At 44.5% G+C, this 27545-nt stretch overlaps 1 protein-coding gene across 1 annotated transcript; it reads left to right on the top strand.

Annotated features, from left to right (window-relative positions):
- Positions 1-340: 340 nt before the first annotated feature.
- Positions 341-27545, top strand: alphaCOP (coatomer subunit alpha). The gene is made up of 14 exons (XM_065434002.1): positions 341-709; positions 2179-2563; positions 3355-3526; positions 4969-5126; positions 8071-8233; positions 10392-10593; positions 12893-13032; positions 14623-14844; positions 15744-15906; positions 17105-17251; positions 19401-19487; positions 20367-20552; positions 25031-25295; positions 26262-27545. The coding sequence occupies exons 1-14, from the start codon at positions 482-484 to the stop codon at positions 27395-27397; spliced, it is 3654 nt and encodes a 1217-aa protein (XP_065290074.1). The 5' UTR covers positions 341-481; the 3' UTR covers positions 27398-27545.

Raw genomic sequence — 27545 nt, 5'->3', positions numbered from 1 at the left:
TAAATACTAACGCACAATGTAGAAATGGTGTGGTTCAGGGTAATTAAAGGAATATATTAGCCTAGAAGTAAACGACCGTTGCTTCAAGCGTTTGAAGTAGGCGCCATTCTTGCGAAAGGGGTCAGCTGATCAATCAGGGATCCAGCCATGGATCCAGCAGCACGACTCCAGCAGCCGCTCAGCGGCAGTGCACCAGAGGAAACAATAAAAATATGATTTTCATTAGTGTCAGTTTCTTGTTAAGTATTTTGATGCTACATTATGATAAAAGCACAGAACACAAGACATTTACTTGAAGTGTTCGTATTTCTCGCGCGTCCGGTGGCGCTGAAATCGCTACTGAAAACGGAAGTGACAGGTCGGCAGCGGTGCTGGCGTGCCTGTTGATTTGCCACGACGCCGAAGTTAATGTTTTCGGGCAAGCAATCGCTCTAAATAAAGCAGTTTCATTCGTTAGCGTTCAGCGAAGACAAGAGTTAGAATGCTGACGAAGTTCGAGACCAAATCGGCCCGTGTCAAGGGGCTGAGTTTTCACCCGAAGAGGCCATGGATCCTGGCGAGTCTCCACAACGGTGTCATACAGCTATGGGACTACCGAATGTGCACGCTTCTCGACAAATTTGACGAGCACGATGGTCCTGTGAGGGGCATCTGCTTCCACAACCAACAGCCGCTGTTTGTTTCCGGGGGCGACGACTATCAAATCAAGGTGAGGCAACCCAGCGAAAAGAACGAGCCATTCAACGTTAACCGACATCCCAAGCCGGTCACTCAGACGCCGTGAGCTACGAGTCTTGTAATGTTTACGTGCGAACTTGAAATGGAAAAAAATGATAGCCGGAATGTTACTCCACCAAAGTTGACAACAGACAAGGAGAGACGCCCAATATACTGCTGTGCATCATCACTAATCGCAATAGTATGTCTGTGTCTCGTTGGAGTTAGGTGCAGTAATTGGCGGTTTAGTATAGTAACTCGTGCATATTGTTTGCTAGCTGGGCTGTAAAATTTCGGCCTATGCACGTTGTATGGGTTGGTTCGGGAACGTGCTTTGTCGATGTTTGCCTCTGCCGAAGTCGTCATCTTTGGTCTCTTGCTATTGCAGATATCCCTCAGTTAACGTATTGGCACAATTTTCGTCATAAGTACCTGATATGCCTGGCACCTTGCACATTGAATGGTGCCGGTCGATTTGCCATACTGCACATTTCAGGTTTTAACACGGGGATATCAGCCACTTGCAGACTTCCAGTTCGTGAGATCTTACTCTGTGCTTCCTGTCAGAAAGTCCGTAACCTTTCAAGGTACGTTGAGGGGTGTTTCTACCGGATGTCACAGAATGTGCAGATGGCTGCTAGTGGAACCCATGTTTCTTGAGTTTCCTGTGTGAAATTCCAAATTAGCTGCGGTTGTGGCGTACTTGTGGGTTGCAATGTGTGAGCAGCACTCTTAAACGTATTGCCTTCAGCTGCAAGAGTTGCCCACCAGTAAGAGCACAAACCCTCCTGGTATCTTACGATGCTGCCATGAGGTAGCATGCCTATGACTAAATAATACTGTAAACTGCTGTTTAAATAACCTTCAAAAAATAATATAAGCTTCCATGTGAACAGGGCCCCGCATGGAAACCGGAAATTATCTTTTTGTTTAAGTGCCTAAAATTACAAAACATTACTTCATTTCGTAATTGACAGGCAATGCGGCAAGGGCTATGCAAGTTGTGCAATCATAAGAGAGAGATAAACATCTTCAGCAACCACCTGTGCATGTTTGCAGGTGATGTAGTATAGGTTTGCAAGGCCCCTTGTGCAATAGCTAATTCATATATTACTACTACAAAATATGTAGACTTAAAAGTATTTTCATACTTCTGTTTTCTGTTTTGCATCAGATGTGTGAGGCACCGGAGGGTGTAAGCTGTGCAGTGTTTATGTCAAGTGGTATAAATTTGCAGTGGCCTGTTCACAATAACATTTTCGTATATCACACTGATAATGTGCAAAGATAATGTTACGTCAAATCATATCTTTTCATGTATTTACTGAGTAAGTAACATACTTTTTTGCAACCTAGGGCTGCTGTTGTAAATGGTTGCCATGTATTTCATAGTGCTGCCTGCAAATGATAAAAAAGTTATAAACTTCAAGGCATGTTAACATTATAACTTCTTGCTCCTAGGTCTGGAACTACAAGCAGCGGCGATGCATGTTCACACTGCTAGGCCACTTGGATTACATTCGCACAACCACGTTCCACCACGAGTACCCATGGATCCTGTCTTCCTCGGACGATCAGACCATCCGCGTGTGGAACTGGCAGTCGCGCACCTGCATCTGCGTGCTCACGGGACACACTCACTATGTCATGTGTGCCCAGTTCCACCCGTCCGAGGACCTGATGGTCTCGGCCTCACTTGACCAGACGATCCGTGTCTGGGACCTGGGAGGGCTTCGAAAGAAAAATGTCGCACCTGGACCGGGGGGCCTTGACGAACACCTGAAGAATCCAGGTCACACGGACCTGTTTGGAACGTCGGATGCTGTTGTGCGGCACTTCCTTGATGGTACAGCTTGCCTTCTGACTGCACACTTACTTCTTTGTTGTTTTGACGGTTCAGCGTATTCACCAGCACCATACTACTTATCAGCCCTGTCCTGCAGTAATCGAACTTATCCTCTGCCTGTGGCTTTTCTAATTTTATCACTTTTACCGCTATGTTTCTGCTGCCCTCAGCTGTGTTTTCAATCTCTAGATGACACATAGCCATGTTATTCAGCAATAGACCGATTTCACTGTCAGTTACACTATGCTGCTGCTAAGCATGTTAGGCAAGCAGAAGTCCTTCGCAGGCTGGAAGGCAGCTATGGTAAGAAGCATGTTGTGTTTCTACCATGACAAACCAGCTTAGCTCTCGGGATTAATAGGCAGAGATGTGAGCGTAAAACGATTCTGCATTAGGGTAGCGGGGTTTAGGCGAGCTGCCACTACTTTCCTGTAAAATTCACTGGAAAAATCAACCATGGCATTATCTGTGGCATTCCCCTTAGTGTCGCGATGAGGGAGACTGCAATCATGACGCCAGGAAGTTTGCTGCTCATGTGCTCTGAATATTGTGAAATCTGCCTACTGAGAACTTCTATGCAGTCTTTTAGTGTTTACTTTTTGACTTCATCAGCTGTTACGTCAAAACTGCCATGGAATCGGCTAAGGCGATTTTCATTTTTCGTAAGACACTGATCACACTGTGGAATTATGTGTATATCAAAGGAAGGGATCATTTGCAATGTTCGAGATTTCAGCGACGCCAAAATTTCATGCAAGCTGACTGACCACAAGTGCATGACTTTGCCTTAGGTCATGAACGTGGTGTAAACTGGGCAGTGTTCCATCCCACCGCACCCCTCGTGGTGTCGGGCGCTGATGACCGGCAGATCAAGCTCTGGCGCATGAATGAGTCCAAGGCCTGGGAAGTGGACACCTGCCGTGGCCACTACTGCAATGTTTCCTGCGTTTTGTTCCACCCAAGGTGAGGATATAGCTTCTTTAATTTGACATGTGGTGTTTGCACATTCTCAGCCTATATGGGGCTCACCTCTTCATAACTGTCAGATAAAATTTTCTCTGCTGGTTTTAGTTAGTCACTTTGTATTGATAACATGCTGTAGCGGGCCAGATGGTTCTATAACAGGGTGGAACACTGCACTGAACACGCATACTGCATTTCATGTGTGTCTAGTATCTTATTTCATGTCCTTGTTGATAGTATGGCTTCTTAGAGCAGTGTACCACCATGTCATTTTGTAATGATTTGGCAGTATAAGCCTGTTTTCTTGGGATAATATTCTTAGGAAGCCCCTAGACAGCCTCTGACATTTTTTCACACAATTTATATTAACACGCATCGCATGCAGCATGGCAGCTATGCACCACGAGGATGCCACAAATTCAAGGAAAAGCTCCTGTGCTCCTCTTTAGACTTTTGTGCTCATCAGTGTCATCAGTCATCAGTGTAAAAGCTGTCAACCGGTCAGCTGACAAGGGATGATGGTGCCAACATGACGAGAGCCAGCTGTGTATTCTGAGAAGGGTGGGGAGGCTTGCCCATCATCCCCATTGGTCATCATGCACCACAAATTTTTTGTAGAGCTTCCATTCGGTCGGCTTCACGCGGAGGGCAGTTCGAGACAAACAATGGAGGAGTCTCTCTTCGGGTGTGTTGTGACCCGTAGCTTTCGCTGCACTACCTGAAGTTAACTAGAGTATGCGGCGAGGAGGAGAGAGTGCCTGTTGAGAGAGGTAGTGAAGGCTTGAGAGAAATCACAGCGTCTGCGTACTGCATTTCATTAGTTTATTTGTGTTAGTAAGGTGCATAAAACACTGGCAGAGCACAAACACCCCACATGTCTTCCTGTTCATCTACTTGTTCAAATACTTGTTCATCAAATGCCTGTAACTTTGCTGCTATGGCATCATTCCAGAAAATTCTTCCGGCTGTATGCTCATTATAAGCTGGTACACAGATGCTGCTACATAACACATTTTTTAGCTCAGAGTTGTTTAGGGGCTCATTAATGTGCCTTAGTGAGTGATGTGGAGGCTGGTTCATGAACAAGGAAGCTGGCATCCACCTGAAACTGTCATGAACTCGCAGTCGTAGATTATATGTTATAATTATTGGTTTGCCTAACGGCCTTCTGTTTGCGAGTGCATGGTGTTCCTAGCTGGCCTGAATGCTTGTTCTCTTGTCTGCCATGCATCGTAAACAGTTTTCTTTAATATGCATTTCTGTATGGTATACTGCCCTAGTGCTAGTTACTAAAGCATCCTCTGCAATGGCTAAGCACTGATTTCTTCCCTTCCTTATTTTTCTTTTTTTTAAGTGAAGCATTGCCAAGTAAGTTAAGTGAGTGTGAAATGGGCCTATGAAAAGGGCTTTAAGCTACCTGTTTTTTCTTCATTCATTTTCAGGCAGGAGCTCATCCTCAGTAACTCTGAAGACAAGAGCATCCGAGTGTGGGACATGTCGAAGCGCACCTGCCTGCACACTTTCCGGCGCGAGCATGATCGTTTCTGGATCTTGGCTAGCCACCCGAGCCTCAACCTCTTCGCAGCAGGACATGATTCAGGTGCGTTACTTGTAAGCTTGTAAGTCCTTGCTTGCTGTTGTAGATGAACTACCCTGAAGGTACAGGGTAGGCTTACTTATAGTGTCTTAAAAAAAAATGTACGCTATCTCTAGTATGCCTCTTGGGGAGCTTTCTGCTTTAGGGGTGGACAGGTACACAAATGAAAAGTAAAACAGAAACAAAAAAAGCTACTACAGCAAATGCTGAAATCGGTGGGCTGCAAAAACAACAAGATCAGAATGAAAAAAAGAGGGCAAAAATCAGCAGCTACATAAAGTTATGAAGCACATGAAAAGGGGGCAATGGCAAAAATAATAAAATTAGAACCCTCAAATGCTGAATTAAGTGTCCATAGAAAGGGGCTGGAACCAAAATTAAACAGGTGATAAAATTTCATCATCAGCATATCCTATGTCCACCACATCACGAAAGCTCCAACGTAGCGATCTCCAATTACCCCTGTCTTGCGCTAGCCGATCCCATGTACATGTACATGGGATTCATGTACTTTATTGTGTACTGAAAAAATTGCCTTGACTGCAAGAGAATGCGACAAAGGGACCAATTTGAGTGTCCTTCTAAAAGCTAATCTTGCAGGTAATGAAAAATTCATCCCTGATCAGGGATTGAACCAGGGGTTATGACCTTCGAGGGTCAGTTACTTTACCATCAGAGCTAACCAGGAGACTAGCAAATGGCATCGTTATGTTCTATTGAAAACTGGAAGCATCAAACAAAAGAAATATCAAATAAGTGCTCCAGCAATCTACTGAGGTGTGATTAAATGTTCAACAAAGAAAAATTTCAACGATTATAATGCTTCCTAGTGCAAAATTTGAGTGCAGCTCTATACAGGTTTTCATTTCGCATGTCAATATTTTGTATTGTGAGTATATAGGTACACGGTTTATATTAGGAAGAGTACACTGTAAGCAGTGCACTTTGTTTCCATATAGATGACATGCGCTACTTTGGCGCCACATTGTAGCTATCGTTGCTGCACAGATCGTCTTGCGAGGCACTACACTTTTCTTCTCACGCTTTCGTTCCACCAGTGACGAGAGCGGCCATTCGTCACAGAAAAATCATGCCACCAGTGTCAGCGGTGACAATGCCCAAGGGAGCGTCACATCGAGCCTTACTCGTAGCCGTGCACCATTGCCCCTTGCAGGAGCAGTGATTCTCGTCACACAAGCTGGTACCACAGACTGACCTCAGCAGCTGACACCGCGCACGAGCGTAACCCCCCTCCACCTCATGCCACCCTGACGCCCCCCCCCCGGGCAGCAGATGCCGTCACCGCCGGCAACCCGGCACATGCACAGGCCGTTTCCCCTCCGCTTTTGCTACCTTTTCCTCCGTGTCGATCTTTATCTTTTGTTATGCTTGTTCGATCGGTTACAAGTTACAACGTGGCCGATGCACGCTGACGCTCAACGCACTAACGGCCGCCTGAGATGCGCTTTAAAAGAAATTGCTGTCTACCCTATTGTAGTGAGGGCTACAAAGGGATGCATTTATGTATTTTTGAAACGCCAACTTTATATGAGTGATTATTTTGAAAAGAGAATGGTTCTGTGTTTCGGATTCTCCAGCATGGATGTTCCTTGATCTGCAAAGTCTGTATCTTAACACTGCTGTTTGGTTCCTTTGTAAGCTTCAGTCAGGTCTAAAGTTGCTTCACCTCTAAGATAAGCAGAGCCTATTTCATCTGAAAAATAAGATACACCAGCTTCATCTGGTATTTTGCTCCTGCTTGTCTTTAGACTTTTCCCTTAGCAGTGTTGAGCATTGTGCAATCAATTCGTGCCATTTCATCATAGTGGCTGATTTAGTTTGGACACATAGAACGGTGATAGTTCTGTGGAGGAATTTGCGGCATGCGTTTTTTCAAATTCTGTCTGCTCTAACTTGACCTCTTCCTCATGAGGTTGAACTTAGTTTTGTAGTATTGGATGTACATGTGGACCAGGCTATGCTGGCTTCCGTAAAACATCATGGCAGTATTGTTATACTAGCTCTGTGGCAACTTGTCTTGGGCATGGTTCGGAGCTACTTTTTTCCTATGCTTACAGTTGCCACCTGTCCGACACAGCCATCTTTTTTTGTCACAGTGCCGGCCACTGGTTCAATCCCTGTGCTGGCATGTCATTTGCCGGTGTTCCGTTTCTTCCCAAGTTGGTGCATTATAGATGTTCTATGAGGTGTTTATAGTGCACTACAAACGGCTGAATTGTCACAAATGCATTCATTCTCAATTTCTTAAACTTATCACTGTTGGGTGAACCATCCATCCTTTTACTTTATTACTTTGTTTACTTCTGAGTCTTGTCCTATAAGTCCAAGCACATCATGTTTTTCACTCTGATACGTACGTCTTTTTGGCAGTCACTTATTGCTGGCACCCGCCACAGTAGCTCAATGGCTATGGCTTCGCACTGCCGAGCACGAGATAGCAGTTTGACCCAGCCTCTGTGGCTGAATTTTGATGGGGTTAAACTAAAAAAATGCTTATGTGCTTCGATTTAGGCCCACATTAAATAAGCTCAGCTGAAGCAAATGAATCCAGACTGCGGCGTACCTTATAATCAGATTGGGGCTCTGGCACTAGAGTTTAATAGTTAAATTTTAACCCACCATAGGTGCTTACCGTGCCAACTACAACAACCACGTTGGGCCGTACAAGCTGTCCTTACACAGTTGGGAATATGCGCCCACACAAACAGGGACTACGGGGTCAGCAAGTGTACCAAATTTTATATGAAGCCCCTTCAGTAAATTTCAGTCATACAAAATTTCTACTCTGCGTATCACCACATCATATTCTCATTCTGTTTGCATTTCTTGCAATCTGCTTTACAACTCCACTCCCCTCATTGCCATGTTTTCTTTGTTTCTTGGCAACTTGTGCCAATCCAAGCTGTGCTTCATTGTCATCCCACAGGCATGATTCTGTTCAAGCTTGAGCGTGAGCGCCCTGCCTTTGCCCTACATGGTAACCTGCTGTACTACTGCAAGGATCGTTTCCTGCGACGGTTGGACCTTACTACCTCCAAGGATGTGGCCTACCTGCAGTTCCGAGGTGGCAGCCGCAGCCCTGTCTTCAGGTATGGACGGTCTGTGCCACCTGGTTAACAGTTGTTTAGTAAACTGTTAACAGTAAACAGCTTGCTGTTCCTAGCTGCAGTTCAGGTACCATACTTATGTTGTTGAAAATATTGCAAAAAAAATTGCATCTGCTTCAAAATTGAGTGCAAAACATGAACTATGTGTGTGACAAGTTATTATCATTGGCATGAAAAGTTGTTGTAATCCATTTGACAAAGTCTGCTTCTACAATAGGAGCTGCTGTTGCCGAGGCAGCGTTTTGTGCCCATTACTGGTACGTTCGTCAGTTTGTCATGGTCTGCAAGGCACTTTAAGGGGCCCTGCAACACTTTTTTACACACAAGCATAAGTGGCCTACCTGGGAAGTTGGCAATATTTAGCTTGAAGCCACGAAGGAAGTGAGTGCGGAAGGAAGAAAGTGCCTGGAGGTAGAGAATATAATCGCACGCCGGGGAAAGTACGAAGGAGCGCGCTGAGTGCGCGGCAAAGCAACGCCATCTAGAGGAAAGTCTAGGTGGTGTTGAGCGAAGCGGGGAAGGAAAAAAGACTAAGCATTCCAGAGGAGGAGAGTAGGTGGAGGCGTGCTGGGTTCACTTCTTCTGGCAGTTGCTTATGGGTGCTGTGTGTGGAATCGATGTACCAGATTTGTTTCGTGATAACATCGCCCCATGTGCTGTATGCACAAGTGAAAGCGTTTGGTGGTGAGCCAACAATGGTGGCTTAATCTCGCATGCACAAGGGAGAAAAGGAAAGCAGGGAAGAAGCTCGCCGTCTTCCCACAGGATTGGAGTGGAATGCGTTCTACTCCGGAAGCTGCTGTGTATGGCACGGCTGCACTACCCCTATCTTGAAAGCGATCTGCGATGCATACAGTCTAGTTGCGCCGAGGGCCGATAGCTTCAAGTGCGCTTTAGCACCCATACTTTGCGCATCACCCAAGTTCATGAAGTGGAACATCACCAACTTTTTCAAGCCACCATATGTGCTCTAGATATACAGCGAGATCTTGTTAACTCGAAGTTGTAAAAATCGGGGTAAATTTCAAGATATCTGGAGTACGGAGCACAAGCCTTTCTAGATAAAAGATGAAAGATACATGGAGCTGCCCTAAGCCAGGAAAAATTTGACTTGACCGATATGTCGAGACGCCGAAGTTAACGAGGGTTTACTGTATTCTCAATACATCAAAAAACTAACAGCAAAAGAAATTGCAATAATGAGTGCTCATAAACCGAAGTTATTGATCAGGGTAGTTTCAAAGTTCTACAACTTAGTCATCCTCAATTCAAATTTTCACGGCTCTAGCTGCCCCATTTCATTCTCCGATGACATTATAGAGTAGCGCCAATAGCAGCAGGGCATTAGCGGAAATCGTGCGCCATGGTTGCCAAGTCTGCTCAGCTTGTCCAGGGACCTTCTTATGTTCTCCGTGATCAGGCAATGTGTATGGTTTAATCTCGGAAACCATGGTGTCCCTGCTATGGTTACAACAGCTTCTGTGAGGTCGTGGTTGACGTGCCACGTGCTCGCCATGTTGATACATCGGTCCCATGCTTGCAACATCTTACTCATGGCTGTGCGATAATGAGGTGATACTTAAAATGGCTTTCGAATGCAATGCCATAGTTTTTTCCCACAATACTAGAAATATTTTGCAAATGTGAATTGCACATTACGTTGTCAATTAACAATCATTGCGCCTCTCATTGATGTCAGGTTTGTCGCATGAAGTTAACCACATCGCCCCATCACTATGCTGCTATCGATGCCACCCAACAAGCTGTCTTGGGAGTGGTGCAGGGTCCCTTTAAAAAATTTGGTATCTCAAATGCTGTGGACGGCACCAGAGATGAAATGCCCTGTGGCTGTTAATAATAGCGGTAAGAGCCCTGCTATAGCATTGATGAATGACGCTGGTTCACAGTGGTATGGATATTTTTTTTTTCTCCAAGTGAAAGCAGGGCTGTGATAATGTAATTATTTCTGTTCCAATGTCATTCCATTATAGTATGTTTGTGATCTAAATAAGATATGATATCCTCTTTTTCTGGTACCCTTTTTACAAACTTATCAGGCAATATACATAGAGGGTTCACTTGTGTAACTTAAACAGGACAACTGATAATAGTTTTTCGATTTCTTTCCTTTTCCGGGCAGCATGTCGTACAATCCAGCGGAGAACGCCGTTCTGCTGAACACACGCACTGCAAACCCAGACAACAGCACGTACGACCTTTGCATGGTTCCTAAAGACTACGACCCACAGAATCCTGACATGGTCGAGGGAAAGCGGTCCACTGGCCTCACCGCTGTCTGGGTGGCACGCAACCGTTTCGCTGTACTTGATCGCACCCACAATGTGAGTGTCTCTTTCTGCTGAATTGCTTTTGCACTGAATTGGCTTGAGTTTAACGCCAGCATGCACCATTTGTTTGGTAGATTATAATGTAGCTGTAGCCATTGGCGTAGCCTCCCATATATACCGTATTTACTCGCATAATGATCGCACTTTTTTCGCCAGAAAAACTGACGCAAATTCAGGGGTGCGATCATTACGCGGGTTAAATTTCCCACGAAAAAAAAAAAATTTTTTTTTCGTCCCGCGTTTGCTGCGGGATGCGGGTGCGGGACACCAAAACAAAAATGGCGGCCGGCGGAGCAAGCCGAGCGCGCCGAACGCGGTTTTTTTATCTTCTCGTGAGTACGTTACGTGCATTGAAACAGTTTCTTCCGTGTCAGTGATGAATAATATCGTTAGTATCGGCAAGTTTGCGGCAATAACGTAGCCATGTCCACTTTGAGGGGACAGAAACCGATGGGAGCACTTAGCTGCCAGTGACAGAAACGCATGGCCGGTGTGCTGCGGAAACTGCGGCACCGGTTTCACTACTCTCCTAACACGGCACGTTTTCGCTAAGGATGGGCGAATATGTTAGCTGCGTTACAAGCGTCGGCGTATGAATAGGGTACACTTTTAACGTATCCGTGTAAACGTGGCTACTATCATTGCCGCGCGCGAGTTGTTGCGGGCTCACGAGTGCACATGAAAAGAATCGAAAGGCGCCTCTTTTGTTTTTGTTGACCACAACGATTATAAAGCCTACCCATAAAAAAGGCAGGTTTCGTTCTACCTCTTTTTGTCATGGAAGTGCGGAAAGTGATGAAAGTAATGAAATGAGGCATCCACTTAAGAATGTTTGGTGCGTGCAGGCGAGTCGTTCGCGTGGCATTCGACAGATGGTAAGCGCGATCATTGTTAGCTAGACTTGGAACACCACATATCGCTGCGGCAAGTTCGGGGTGCGATCATTACACGGGAAATTAAAAAAATCGAATTTTGACGACAAAATTCAGGGGTGCGATCATTACGCGAGTGCGATCATTATGCGAGTAAATACGGTACTCTGTGTCTGTCATGTGACCTCAAAAGTGCTGTCTCAGAAGACACCACTTAGGGTGAGAGTCATGGTATTCTGGGCAGGGTAACGACTAAGATTGCCAGTGCCCTATTGCGCGTCATTGACGGTGGAGGGCAAAAGTTGTATGTGCTTAGAATTGCCAATGTTCGTGTGCAGCGGTAACAGATAATTTCTTTTTGATAAGCACTTATAAGCGAAATATTCAAGTTTAGCTTGTTTTTACTATTTTTTTGATGCTCATGCTTGTTTTTCTCGGCATCGAGCGCCATAAATCTGAAAAGTGCGCTTGAGACAGCCTGCCTAAATGATGCCACAGCCCTAGTTTCAATGACAGCTGCTTCTCATTCATTTGCCAATGATCCAGCAGGCACAGAACATACAGGAGGCTCTGCCATTGGTTACCGCACTGCTCACTATAGCTTTGCTGCAACCCATTTTGAAACTTCATGCTTGCATCTTGCTGCGCATGAGTGTGCTGTATGGGAGCTTCGAGAAGGGGGGTACATTTCATCAAAAGGAAAGTAGAGTGATATCTCTGTAAATTTGTGTGTAAGTGAGATATGTCATCTTGGAATGCTAACGCAGTTCAAACACGATGAGGACATGAGAAGACCACATTAATGCATAGAAAGTTGATGAAGTTTCTGAGGTTGTTATCATCATCAGTAATGTTGTGTGATGTATATGCGGTTATTTGGTGCAAGGGAGGCCGAAGAGTGCCGAGCAGGTGATAGTGAGTTTTCAGAGGAGCAATGAATTGCAAATGGTAGATGTGATACGACTGTATAAAGGTCCGAAAGACACTGTCTTTCAGACTTTCAGGGGCATGCCACAGCACTGAGCAATTCACCGTGGCCAGCCTCAGTTCCCTGTTCTAGTGATGATTCTTCCTGACCAGACGTCATTTTGTCAGACCTGACTTCACTCTAGACCTGACTTCACCTCTAGGTCCTTTCCACGTCTTTCAGATGTGTGGTGGGTTCATAATGAAAGGATGTGAAGAAAAAATTTGATTTGGCTTATTAGTGCTTGTCCTTTTTCCCTTTGTGTGAGTTTTAATCTTGTTAAAAAATGGGAATGTTAAGCTAAAACACCAACTATTATAACAAGCTCCTCAGGAAAGATGTGCTGACCTGTTTATGTGTTCATTGTTAAGTGTTGCAGATTGAAAAAGGACATTTGCAACGGTGGTCTTACCTAAACTATTGTAACTTTGCATTATTGCCGATTCACTTTCAGATTGTCATCAAAAACATGAAGAATGAGGTCAGCAAGAAGGTGCAGACGCCTAGCTGCGATGAGATCTTTTATGCTGGCACAGGCATGCTTCTGTTGCGTGATTCAGACAGCTTGATGCTGTTTGATGTGACTCAGGGAAGGTGAGTGTACTGGCTTTCATTTAAGCTGCCCTTGAACTGAAGGGCTTAAACTTTAGCTCAAGAGCATCTCTGATTTTGCTATTGAAATAGTCCATTTGATATCTAAAAATGCTCTGATTAGGTCTCCATTGAACAGATTCAACTGTTAATTGTTTGAATTGTTGATAAGGATAAATTGTAAACCTTACAGTAGGTGACCATTAATTCCACTTCTGTTAATCCAATTTTTTAAGTTAATTTGATGCCACCTGAAGGTCCTGGCACTCACCCATGTGTGCCTACGGGCCAGTACTTCCATTATTTTGATCCTTGAATTGGCCCTCACCAGGTGATTTGAACTCTGCTGGTCAGTAAGCACACACCTCATCTCAATAATGAATCCAATCGAGACTCCAGTGGCTGTAGCGTCTGTCTTGGCAACATTAGGAGTAAATGTATCATGTCATCCATCTCCCGTCGAAAATGCCATTTGTCGGGCTGCCTTTGGTAAATTTCGAAGCAGGAACAGCAGTTCACAGTGAATGATTACGTACTTAAGATTGGGTTGATATCGTGATCAGACTTTGTGAGCTACAGTTATTGCTTGAAAATCTTCCTAGGGCAGGCTGAAAATAGGTGACTTCGATGGGAGATGATGTGTGTTCAACACATTCACTGTCCCCTAAGCTCCTCTGAGACAGATGCTGCCACTAAAGGAATCGCTATTGGGGTCACTATTGGGTCCGTAGGGGTCAGGCACATTCGTGCTGACTGGTAAAGTTTGAATTGTCTGGCAAAGGCCATTACTAGGATCCAAATAACGAAAGTTTGGACCCATGAAGTGCATGGGCACCTGTTGGGACCTCCGCTTGGTGTCGAATTAACTGAAAAATTGAATCAACCGGAGTTGAATTAATGGAAGTTGACTGTAGTGATTTGGGATGAATATTTTCTAATTGAATATTGAATAGCTGTTGTGCAGAAAAGTGGCTGCCAACTCGTTTGCATGGGAACTACTGTGCATTGGAAGTAGTTACTTGTTCTGTTGAAGAATGAGACCGAAATTTAGTGGAATAGAACTCTTTAACTAGATGTCAAAGATACAAAGTGGTTCATTTATGACAAAGCATGATGCAACTGCTTTTGTGCATGTAGGAAGTTAGAAGAACACAAAAGTAAAACAATGCACAAATTGAAAATGTGGACTATTGCAATGATAAGAGGAAGTGTAAACACAGTATAGGGCTATACCAATGCTTTTATTCTGATTAGACATCTTGGTGTTAGTACTGTGACTGGAGACAGGTCGTGCACACATGTATAATGAATACTTTCTAAGCCTCGTTATGCTTCCCCTTTCCACTTTTAATGTGCTTCACTGCACGAAAATTATGCTTCACCGCGTAAACTGGCTGTATTGCAGCGAAGCTGAAAATAGGGAGCCGATTATTAGTTTGAAAAGCCGAGATCTAAATTTTGTTTTGAAGCTAGTTGGAACAGCAGCAAAATATTCGAAACAACTATATGTAAATTATAATATTCGCACAACACTGCTCTTTAGTTGCTGCAACTTGAGTGCATAGCGCAATGCTTTTTCGTCCATGTTTTCAGGCAGCGAGCCTCGGTCAAGGCCAAGGCTAAGTATGTGGTTTGGAGCTCAGACATGAGCCACGTGGCCCTGCTGGCCAAGCACACTCTGACCATCTGCAACCGGAACCTGGAGGTGCTCTGCAGCGTTCAGGAGAGCACACGTGTCAAGAGCGGTGCCTGGGACGACTCTGGTGTTTTCGTCTACACCACCTCCAACCACATCAAGTACACCCTCACCAATGGGTGAGCACCGACACTCGTCTGCTCAGTAATTATGTCGAAAGAGAGGGGAGCAAGCATGTTAGCACAAAAGGCAGGTCGGTAACCAGGGATGGTAGTTTCGGTCGTTTACTCACGGAAATGCAGTCACTTTCATGAGATTTGAGTTCATCGGCGGCTTCTAGTGACCGTTTCTAGTGTGCCAAGACAGATGTGCTTTGCATTGTGCCAGGACTGCTGTCGCCCACAGGTGCAGATGTGTCCGGTGCTAGCCATGTGAAAAATCATGCAAGTGTGATGTATCAATGAAAGTGAACGATCGAGAATGCTGCCTCAGAATACTGCTCAGTTGGCTACCCTAGCCAGGAAAGGAAGAGAAGCTTATAGAAAGGTGCTGCTGAAAGATAGATTGCAGGGTAATGTGACATCATTGTTTTAGAAATTTGATGAATTGAAGACAAAGCGATTGTAATTATCAGCTTGAGTTCAAACATTAACAAGTCAATACCTACCACAGTGCACTGTTGCATTTTCAGGTTCATCTGCATTTGAAACAGTGGCCTATTTCAGACTTCAATGTGTATGCTAGGCACTACCTTACACTTAAAAAACAGCTACATTGCACTGTCATATAATTGCATGTAATGGGTGTTCCGATCAGTTTTTTCCGGTTCATATTTAAATTTATGCTTAGCACCTGTGCCATGAATTCCCGTTAGGCAAGATGTTGAGTTGGCAGAGGGTGCCAGATATAGTTCTTTCACAGTCCTTTAAAAATAGGCTTGCTGATGCTCTGTTTTGTCTGTAGATTGTTATTCTATCAAAGCCTCGGTATCCTTTGAATGAACTTCACCCTGTCAGCAGTCTAGTTCCTGTGAGCAGTGTATTGTAGTCACATCTTTTCCTTTTGGGTCGGATCGCAGAGATCATGGCATAATCCGCACCCTGGACTTGCCCATCTACATAACTCGTGTGAAGGACTCGAGTGTGTATTGCCTGGACCGCGAATGCCGGCCCCGTGTCCTGGGCATCGACCCCACTGAGTATCGGTTCAAGCTTGCTCTGGTCAACCGAAAGTATGATGAGGTGAGCACTTTTCCCCTGATATTGTGGCCTAAACAAAAGAAAAACCTTGTAACAATGCTGCTATAAGTCCCATCGACTCTATATGGCAAGACTTTGGGAATTGTAGTGAAGTTGATACAGTTGAACTTTGTTCTAGATATGCCATGGGTTTCGTGTTAAAGGGACACTAAAGAGAAAAATGACTTTACTTGTATTAGTAAACTGCCCTTCTAAAATATCAAAAAGCCAGAAAAGATGGAAAAATGGAAGAATGGTAGCGCCGCCCCTTTGAAGTTCCTGCAACAGACCACCATGATGTCATGGATTTTGATGACGTCTGCTGGTCCTAGGTAATTCTTTATCTGTAAAAATGGACGGCATTGTGTTTTAAAGAAGCGAAGGACTGACTATGGCAAGTTTTGGGAACTTTTGCTAAGCTGACCAATACGAAAAATATGCCTTCAAATCAGTGACGTCCCACTGACGTATCAGTATTTGGTTTTTAGAGTGAAAGTAAAAAACAAAAACAAAATAAACTTTTGACTTTCATCTTTCTTCTAATGATGAACATATTATCACGAAATTAACGACAATAAAGTTTTCAAGCGATATTTAATCAATTTAAACTGAGTTAGTGTTTTGATTTAGTGGCCCTTTAAGATTCCCGTTACCTAAATCAGCATTTTGAGGTATCGAATTCAGTGTATCAAAAATGATATTTCAGGCTTTGTGGGGTTAAGGAACACTGGATGGTCATAGCCCGTCGACTGCCTGGGGATTTTAAACCCTAAATTAGGTTAAATGCAGCCCTAGGGCATGGTGCTGCAAAGGCAACACTGCCATGAGGAGTTTGCACTTTACCACTCCACCCACCCACGTGTAACGTTAAGGGATAAGAAAAGAGCAGGTTGGGTGAGGGAACAAACGCGAGTTAATTACATCTTAGTTGAAATCAAGAAAAAGAAATGGGTATGAGCAGGACGTGTGACGAGAAGGGAGGATGGTCATTAAGTGTTACAGACTGGATTCCAGGGAAGGGAAGTGTAGCAAAGGAGAGCAGAAAGTTAGGTGGGCGGATGAGATTAAGAAGTTTGCAGGGACGACATGGCCACAATTAGTACATGACCGGGGTAGTTGGAGAAGTATGGGAGAGGCCTTTGCCCTGCAGTAGGCGTAACCAGGCTGATGATGATGATAATGATGATGACTCCACCCACAGGTTCTGCACATGGTGCGTAATGCCAAGCTCGTGGGCCAGTCCATCATTGCCTACCTGCAGAAGAAGGGCTACCCTGAGGTGGCACTGCACTTTGTCAAGGACGAGAAGACACGCTTCGCCCTTGCATTGGAGTGTGGCAACATTGAGGTGAGAAGGGCAAGTGAGGAAACAGTGGTGGGAACTGTGACAGGTCAAACTGTGTGGACAAGGAAAACGAGGCAACATCATTGGCACAAGATCCTTATTCTTTTCGTGATATCTCGGATGAGCCGGTTTCTACGAGAAACGGTGTTCTTACAGTGAAGGCTGTAGAAGCCGACACATCCCGTGCAAAGTCTGACACTGCATCTGCAATTCTACCCATTAAGATAATGGACATTTTAGCTGTGCATGTTGCATGACATGTTACCATACTGCAATACTGTGTGCATGTGCATCTTATGCCATTGAGTATTGCTGCAGCTACAGCTGGTGGTGGTAAGCGGGGATAACTATACATGGCAGGGCCGGACTGCCTGCTTCAATTCAGTTGTGCTCTTGCTGCTGGTTGTCCATCGTGACGGCAAGAAATAAGTGGTAAAATCTGCCACCACTCAGTCTCGTCTCACACTGAGGGCAAAGTATTCATATTGTTTTGCTACTGTTATTGAGGTCAGCTGTTTTGATGCTGCTAGAGAGATGGCACTGAGCCGATAAAGTGTTTTGGTTTTGATAATTTTGTGCCAGAAAGGGTGTAATGGAAAAGGAAGCTATTAAAAGGTGGTGTACAGAGCAGTTACAGAGAGAAGCAGCAATAGGTTCGCTATATAGTTGGACCTTGCTATAAAGAAGTTGCTTCAAACACGAAAATACCTTCTTTATATACAATTTTTGTTATAATTATATATTTGTTGTGTTGATATCAGTGAGAAAAATTCTAGATTTACATCGTTGTATTATTGCGATAGCAATTATGTGGACATTCCAGGTGCATTTTCGCCCCTTCGACATCGGCATCACTGTCGCCGTGATGCTCCGTATAAAGTCAAAGGGTGATAACGCCATTGCCGCGCGTCATATGCTGTATGTGTGAGTGAAAGCATGCGACGGAAGCTGGCAATTACGGCTAAATCTGGCGTGCATGAAGGAGAAAGCAGAGAGCAGATGCGCTTGTTTTCCGTCGTGCAAAAGGCTGTGGGGGGATGGGAGGGAGGGAGAAATGGAGGGGAGAGGGGGCGGGGCGGCGTTGTGCTCCGGCAGTAACTGTGTATTTTGCGACCAGGCACTAGGGAATTTACGATCGTGGCTCAATTTCGCGCCATATATGGAGAAAAGCGGGAAGACAGCGCAAGAGGGAGGGGGGTGGCGCTTCGACTCCAGCAATAAGTCTGTACTTTGCACAGCCGCACGCGGTCACTTGCGCCATATCTTGAAAGGGGTCTGCAGACGGCTCATACCTTTGTGCACGCTGTGTTCTAGCCGCTCTTGCATTGAAGCGATAGACAGCACGAAGGTCACTTTGCTTGCTGCTTCAGCCGCACTTGGGCACACGGGCGTTTTAACAGCCAATGTCCGCACTCATTGAGTGTGATGTGTTCATGTTTGTTTGTGTGCGCTGACACCATGCTTGTTAATTCACTTAGTAAGCAAATGTTTCCAAGTTTGTACGGCTGGTAAAACATCTATCCTTACTTCATATAGCTGTGTACTAATTTGCTATTGCAGCTGATGCTTCGCCTTTCCGGCAAAACTGCAACTTTTTATGTCAGATAATTTGTTATGTCTGTGTTCGTGAGGGCCAACTGCATTATATAGCTTGATACAAGTTGTTCAGTCGAGAATCAACGTCCATTGGGGGGTAAAATGAAATTGCTACTGAAGGGCACAATTGAAATTGGGCCATTTAAGATCTTGTGCTGCAAAGGAGCAATTGAAATCGCTACTGTAGAACACTAGCATCAGTCACTAACTAAGCACACGCATAGCTTTAACTATGCCTCTAGTACTGTCGCAACATTTTCAACACTAAATGCTTGGAGTTAGCATGAGGTAGGTTTGACAAAAAGCCTGCCTTATTCGTTTTTTTTTTGTAGAAATGTTTTTTATAAAAGCAATGTTTTTCACACTTTGCAGCAGTGATCTATTACTTTACCTGGAATTAAGGTTAGCTTTACTGTACTTTAGGCTCCTGATTTTGAGACCATCACTGTGCAAACAAAGCAGCGAAGTCATTAATTCTAGCGTGGGTGTATTCATGAAAGCATGCTAGCATGCATTCATTCCAGCCCTCAAGAATGTATGTGTTTCTTTCTGGTAGGTTGCCTTGGAGGCAGCTCGCACCCTGGATGATAAGAAATGCTGGGAAAAGCTGGGCGAAGCTGCATTGCTGCAAGGAAATCACCAGGTAATGGGGCCACCTGAAGGAAAACATGGATTTGCCTTTGCCGCACCTGCGTAGAGAATTTAAGTGTTGTGATTAGGCATGTTGCGCATTCTGAAATCTACAGTTCACATTTTCGTGTCATACATTCTGCATACATTACACCGTGCACTGGTGTTTCCAGTTTTGTAATTTACTAAAAATGTTGCCTTACTTTAAGCAGCATTGTTCATCAACTATAGGGCACATGTGATGTTCACTTCAATCATGAAAATTGGATTCCAGTAAGAAGGTTTTGAACAATTGAGGCAGATTTCATTAAAGATTGCTAGATTCTAAAGCGAAATTGGTGTGGCCCACTGGTGCTCACTTTTTCATTAACCAGAACTAAATTTAAGATATTTCTTGAATTACTTGTGCACACTTATTCAATTAAGATATCCAGATTAGAACGCCTTTAGCCATTCAGTCACTCTTTTTGATAGCAATAACTGAACCTAATTTATGGTATGGTGCATCTGATGAGATCTGCTTAAGTTCCAGGTCCTTATTCACATAATCGTAATGATGATGCTAGCAGCACATACGTCATGCAGAAGGACCATGACAAGTACTGTGCATGACAACCCCTTATTGTGCAGACGGGCACTTATTGAGGGTTGGAGTGATTAGTTAATCACCCAAACAAATGCAGCTGAATCCTTCTTAACTGTCGCTAGCATGCACTAGCGTGCATTGAGTACCTGTATGCTACTTGTTGATATGCAAATAATCAGTTCAAATAGTCAGATTTTTGTTGATGGCTCTATAAATGCAACGTGCTAAGCTTGTCTAAGGGTCAACCGATGAGTTGTAATGTCGTGAATGTCATGTTTGGACCTGCATTCCTTGTTGGTGTTGCAGGTGGTGGAGATGGCATATCAGCGCACCAAGAACTTTGACAAGCTGTCGTTCCTCTACCTGATCACGGGCAACCTGGAGAAGCTTCGCAAGATGCTCAAGATTGCGGAGATTCGCAAGGACACGAGCGGGCAGTTCACCAACGCCCTCTACCTCGGCGATGTGCAGGAGCGCATCAAGATCCTCAAGGTTGGTGTTTGCCATTGCCTTTCATTTCTTCATTGACGGTGAGGTTGCCTGTTATGAGGCGGGAGATGCACAGTATGATCCACTGTTCGAGCACCGAGCTGCTAATACAGGCCATATATCTCAAACACTTTACTTTATTGATAAAGAAATATGGCTGAGGATGCAGTGGGATGACATCTGTGTATAAAGAAATAGTCTGTGTGTCTTAATGCATTGTTCAGCAGTAATTGGTAGCTAAATAATTATTAGGTGTCCTCTTTCAAAGTGGACCATACTGTTCACCTTCATGAGGAGCTGGCCCTTTAAATGTAGCTTTTTATGCTGAGTTGTTTTGTTTAATATTTCTGCCAACTCTTCATATAGTGAATGTGGGCTTAGCAAGATTCGAAATTTAACCATATTGTTTTCATTATAAAGCTTCAATGAAGAGTGTACTTTCTTTTTTTGCCGCACTTGGGCAAAATAATCTTGCTTTGTAGTGGCAGTTATAAATGCATTTTTGTGACATGTTATTTCTAAATGTTCAATGAAAAAACACAGGCACCAAATGGTAGTGCTTTTGGAGCGTGTGGAGTTCTTGGAATTGTGAGACAGGGGACTGCCACTCAAATAAAATTCTTGGTTTGACAAGCTTTTTCTCCGGGAAGTACCACTTCGCTATGTCAAGGTTGAACCTGCATGGACAAAGTCTTATTCAGTTGGATTTGTGACAGCAGTTAAAAGCTTGAAACTGGATTTGCTAGGTCCATCTGTCCATCCTTTGACTAGGTGTGCAAATATAAAATTTTGAATTTTCGAACTAAATTTGAATAATGAAAACTAAGTGCTAATCTAATCAAATAGTTTTCAAATAGAAACACTCTTGATGTTATAAAAATGCAATTTATTTCGCCAATGCAACATGTGAGAAAAACGAGCAAGTTTATTGTACGGGACATAATTCACAAGAAAATTACGCTTTGTAGTCAACAAAGATCTCTAGAACACTTTTGCTTCACAGTACAGTCGCTGACCTTTTATGCGGACCTCACAGGGACTGCGGTAATCTCCGAATAAAAAGGTGTTAGAAAAAGCAGATTAAGGAAAAAAAAAAAAATGAAATCCTTTATTTTCATGCACTTATTCGGGCTCGGTCGTAGGCTTGAAGAAATCTTGAATGCGCCATTGCACGCTGTTCCATTTACGCGCAATCAGATAAGCCTGAATCTCAGAGAGGGTCATACGGTCACTATAGGCAGCTGAAAGCACAGTCACTGCTTGTATGACATGCTCCGCATGCGACGGCAACGTAGCACATGGTGTGTCATTTTCCGACTTGGAGTCATCGTCCTACAGTGCAGCAGAAACCTGACGAATGATCTCGCCGTCGTGGAGTTCTGCGCATGTCAGGACAGCAGTGTCAGCACCTGTGAAACTGTCAAATGAGACGGTGTTCGGAATGGCCATGCAACCACTGTGCAAGTCTCGGCAGAACATTTTCCGAATCAGTAGGTAGCACATCGGAAGGCGACAAATCTTAGGCTTCCCGGCACCCACTTGCCAGCATTCCCCGCAGTCTGCGCGGGCACTGTCAGTGCCATTAGACACTTGGCGCGATGTTTCCGTATGCTGCATTGAATCACCGGAACCTCGACACAGCACACAGCAAACACCAGTCGCACAAATGAAAAACGTGGCCTACTCGCAACGCTGTGTGCAAAGAAACAAATCAGCTGCTGGATTGTCTTGATATGGCTTACTAAGCTGAAACCGGAGCTACTGTAAAGCCACTCTATTGAACCAGGCAGAAACGATGATGATGAGCGGGGATGATGAGCAGCACCACTTCGTGGGGCAGCAAGGAGGCTCTGTTCAAAACAAAAATGGCGTTCAGCAAGTCGAACCATGCACCGGTTAGAGTTGGTGCATGCTGCTCTCAATTGAGTTGGCTCAAGGAGTGTCCGAAAAATCAGACGAGAGGTTGCAAAGTGTCCGAACTTTCGGCAGTTGTTATACATTATCGTCTGTGGGGGAGAATGGCGGTGCCGCGAAGCAGACCGAATAATCGAGCATATCTGAATTTTCGGAGTCCAGAAAATCAGTCGGCGACTGTATAACAACTGCCATTATTTAATGTTTTCATGAACGAAAGATAGCTGCTCAACATGATCGAGGGGGCTGTGACACCTTCCTGCATGTCAAAGTTTCTTTAGACACTGAAAAGAGTCGCTCACTGGATGCACCAGTGTCTTGGACCCGCTGGTATCTCTTCGCAAGTTGAGCCGACAGTGGGCACCATACTTACACTACTGCTCGCACCAATGTTCTTTATGGCCCAAAATTTCATCATGCACACATCTTTCAGCCTGGTTTTGTGGCAGTGAAGTCAAAATTGCTGCTGGTAGATGTGCTTATCACTCTCTCCACAGTGCTGATGCGGAATGAGCCTCTTCGGGAGCTTTTGTTGTGCAGATGTCTGGGCTCCTAGGTGTTTAAATTTTCTGTGCTCCTTCTAAAGCCAGGTTTTTAATCCATGGGGAAGAAGGGATTAGAAACTGTCTTTTTTATTTTTTGACTACATTTAATGAAAATTGTCACCCAGACAGAGTTTTTCATGCTGATTTCAAAAATATAATTGCTTTTTAAGTTGACTGAGTGGTTCGTGATATAATTAAAATTAATCACCTATTGTTTATCTGAACAACTGTAAGAAGAGTATCACCCAGAATGTTTATAAAGACATATGGCTGGATACTACAAAGTGTAAGCAACACAACTGTAGGGCTACCTTTTCTATATTGCAGGTATTACCAATTTTACAGCAATTTGAAGTTCGATCTCCAGATATGGCACGCATGTGGTGCAATTAGTAGCCAAATTTTAACACTTACAAAAGCGAAATGAAAAAGTCTGCCCATAGCTTTATGTAGAAAACACATAGAGCTACATGCCACTGTTAAAATTATGGCTCTATGTGCTCTGAAAACTGAGATAGTGCAATATTTGAGGGTTGGAATATTTTGAATAATAGAAATGTCTTTCGAATCGAATCGAATGCCAACTGATTCGAATAGAATACTTTAAGCTTTGAATATTTGCATACGTCTAATTCTTTCCATTATGCCATGATTGTTGTTGTGTCATTATTGTGTTTAGGTTAGTGTCCCTTTAAACTATTCTCCCTGTGGAGATGTGCGATTATGTAGAAGCCAAATGGGCTACCCATTGACCTCTTGTGCAGCATTCACGCTTAGCAATTTTTGTGGGGTTTTCTATGTCAAGCAGACCCCGAGAGTGGTGGCACCTGTGCGTCTACTGTGTTTACTTATGTGAGATCCACTTGTTGAAATAATAGCAGGGTGCGGCTTTTCAGACAAGTAGGTCATGCGACTACCTGCTGAAACCGAGGACAATGTTGCAAATGATGTTCAGAATTATGAAAACGTTAGCTAAGCACTACAAATATATTTAAATCAAGATTCAGCACCACTGATCCACTTCTACTTCATTCCTCGTGGCTCCTGCTCTTGATGTTGGGCCTGTCGTCACTGAAACTGAAATGCTGCCTCGTTAGCACCCTCTCAAGGATAGTTGTCTTCTGTGCTGCCCATGCTGCCGGCTATGCCAACAGCTTTAAACCTTTTAGCAACTGTATTAACAAATATTGAATGTTATATGTTCCAAATTCAATCTTCTGTTACATTTTATAATTTTTGACTGACTTCAAGAGGGGAGTGTGAGGGGGGGGGGGGTGTTGAAAGTGTTACCCGAGGGCAGCTTCTACCGAAGTAAATGGCCCTTCAAGGGCGACGGCAAGTAATACTGTAGCATGTGAAGAAGACAACTTCGTGGGCACGTTGGAAAGAATAAATTGTTTTTGAGAAGATAGTGGGCCTTAATTTGAAGAGCAACTAGGTGCAGTGTCCACTGAGAGCTTGCTGCTGTCCTGATAAATGAATTCACAGCAGGAATTCCCAAGTCTGATTGTTGTAGCATTATCTGATTACTTTGTCCAGTTCTTGTGGCATCTTTCCCTGGCATCATGACCATGTTTCCTTGACAAAAGTGACAAGTAAAAAAGAAACTTGGGTCTTCATTCCGAATTTTATCCAATGTCCACAACATGTGAGCAGGTTGCCATCATGCTGGCATCGTTACCATTCAGACGCTTTATTTTTCTTGATATACTACACCGAAAAAGATACAGAAGCTAAAGGTACTACAGAGCACTTCAGATACATAGGTATATGCTTGTAGCACATTCTTATGAACAGTAGATTTTCTGAAACAGTGTTGTCCTTGCTGTGTTGTCCCTGTCATACTGCTGCCATGCCATCGTCATCATAATCATCATCATCGCTGCCGCCATTGTACCATTGTTGCCGTCATCGTTTTCACTAGACTAGACTGTTTCCTGCACCACTTAATGGTTTTTCTTTGAGTTGCCCTCTACAGTTCTTTTTTTGAAATCATGTGTTTTTCATGTTGCTGCCCTGCAGAACTGCGGACAGACATCCCTGGCGTACTTGTGTGCTCGCACACACGGCCTTACAGAGGAGGCGGAGGCTCTTGCTCCGACCGTGCCGAATGCAGAGTCTCACAGTGCCCCGGATCCAAATGCCCCTCTCCTCACGCCCCCTGTGCCGATCCAACCATGCGATGAGAATTGGCCTCTGCTGAGTGTCACCCGGGGCTTTTTCGACAGTGCGGCTACCACAAAGAAGACTGCCATGGCTGCAGCAGATGTGGAGGTGGACGCTGAAGGTGAGTCTGCAAGTTGTGTGAGATAAGCAGTGTTTTTCTGTAGCTTAGTCTGGATTCTATTTGCTATGAGCATAACATTTAGAAGCATAAAGATTTGGGTTTGTTGGTGCAGCGTCAACAGCAATTAACGCTTCCAAAAGCTGATTCAAAAGATACACCATTTTACGTGTTAAGCTAGCAGCAGCCAAGACATGTCACCTGTTTTCAGTATTCCATAGACATTTCTGCTTTAGAAATTTGTTGAGTCACGTCAATCGAAATTCGTTAGTATGTGATATCTGTCGCTTGCATAGTAAAGAGTGATGAAGAAATACACTCAATTTTATTTATTTTTCTATAAAGGAGCATTTTCAGTGGTTTCACTTTATCGAAAGACAGACTATGGCTATCCACCCATACTGGCAGCATCTTGTGTAATGGATGCAATGCAATGTTTAGTTAGGAGTGCACGTTGATGGTGTCACTATGGTGCCTCACATCACTGAATGCAGAAGCCACATCACAATTCTGCTTGCCAGCAAATGCAAGCATGCCAAAATTACATACTTTAGGAATAAAAAATTTTTTTCTGTGAAGCCAAGCTGCATGTTTCACGGTTATTTGTAAATTTCGCAACTATAAAGTTCTGTGACAAGGAATTTTTAAACGAGCCCTGTTTATTTTGTTGCGATGAGATTCAACTGCAGCACCAGATATGCCGGGTGGAGTGGGCGATTGTAAATATGGTCACAGGCCTGTCCAAGAGTTGTTCGAAAATATGGTGTTGCAGGGTGACAGGAAGTTGCATCACTGAGTTGCAACTACTGATTGATAAGGGATTCCTTTGGGGACTCCCATTTCCTTTTCCTTTGTGAGATGGCTCCTAGCTAGTTCTTGTTCGCACCATTAGTACTATGTTATTTAATAAATTTATTTTTACATTTGAAACAAGTAGCGTTGATGTAATTTCGTTTTGTGATTTGTTAGGCTGGGGAGATGATGCTGAACTTGCTTTGGATGAAGAAGGCGCTGCTGCTGAAAAGGAGCCCATCGAAGCTGGTGAAGCCGGAGAAGGCGGATGGGACGTCGACGAAGACATCGAGCTGCCACCAGAACTTGCTGAAGCAGCGGGACCCACCCCTGGTGCTGGGGACGAGGGCTATTTCGTGGCCCCAACCAAGGGTGTCTCCCAGAGCCAGCAATGGACCAACAACTCCAAGCTTGCCGTCGACCATGTCTTGGCTGGTTCGTTCGAATCTGCCTTTCGCCTGCTTCATGACCAAGTCGGCGCGGTTGTCTTTGAACCTCTTCGACCACTTTTCATGGCAACCTTCGCACGTTCTCGAACGGCGTTTCAGGGCTTGCCCGAGCTTCCCTGTCTTTATGGACACCCTCTGCGGAACTGGAGGGACGCCAGTTCTGCCAAGAGCGGCCTCCCTGCTGTCGGTTGCAAGCTTTCGGACCTGCTTGATCGTCTGCAGCTGTGCTACCAGCTGACCACATCTGGAAAGTTCACCGAAGCGGTTGAAAAGTTCCGGGCCCTTCTCCTCTCTGTCCTCCTCCTTGCTGTTGACACAAGACAGGAGATGGCGGAGGCCCAGCAGCTCATTGAAGTCTGTCGCGAGTACATCCTGGGTCTTTCCCTGGAGACCGAACGAAAGGCCCTCCCCAAGGAGACCCTAGAGCAGCAGAAGCGGGCCTGCGAGATGGCAGCATATTTCACGCACTGTAACTTGCAGCCAATCCACCAGATCCTGACCCTTCGTACCGCACTGAACCTGTTCTTCAAGCTGAAGAACTACAAGACAGCGGCATCCCTTGGCAGGCGGCTTCTGGAACTAGGACCACGTCCTGATGTTGCCGCGCAGACTAGAAAGATCCTCCAAGCTTGCGACAAGACACCGACAGACTCGCACGAGCTGCGGTATGATGAGCACAACCCATTTGCCCTGTGCGGCAAAAGCTATGTTCCGATATACAGAGGAAAGCCAGAAGTGAAATGTCCCCTGTGTGGAACCAGCTACCTACCCGATTTCAAGGGTTCCGTGTGCGGTGTCTGTTCTGTGGCCGAGGTTGGCAAGGATACCATTGGCCTGCGCATCAGTGCTCTGCAGTTCCGTTGAGCTTATGTTGGAACTCTTGTAGACCTGGCAACCTTGTATAGCTTTGGCAGTGACTTTATTTTATTTTCGACAGAGACTAATGGCACTTTCTTCTTTTTCTGCTGCTGTCCATTCCAGTGAATAAAACACAGCTGCAATGAGAAAAAGA

The sequence above is a fragment of the Dermacentor albipictus genome, chromosome 9 (genome assembly GCF_038994185.2).
Source record: "Dermacentor albipictus isolate Rhodes 1998 colony chromosome 9, USDA_Dalb.pri_finalv2, whole genome shotgun sequence".
Taxonomy (NCBI): domain Eukaryota; kingdom Metazoa; phylum Arthropoda; class Arachnida; order Ixodida; family Ixodidae; genus Dermacentor; species Dermacentor albipictus.
The sequence above is the reverse complement of the archived record's forward strand: the minus strand, read 5'-3'. Positions and strand labels throughout refer to the sequence as shown.

What these genes read in the sequence shown, in the direction of transcription:
- alphaCOP (XM_065434002.1), top strand. Translation starts at nt 482, where the DNA reads ATGCTGACGAAGTTCGAGACCAAATCGGCCCGTGTCAAGGGGCTGAGT. An exon ending in AGCCGCAGCCCTGTCTTCAG is followed by an intron (nt 8,234 to 10,391) that starts GTATGGACGGTC and finishes TTTTCCGGGCAG; the next exon opens with CATGTCGTACAATCCAGCGG. An exon ending in TGGAGTGTGGCAACATTGAG is followed by an intron (nt 17,252 to 19,400) that starts GTGAGAAGGGCA and finishes TCTTTCTGGTAG; the next exon opens with GTTGCCTTGGAGGCAGCTCG.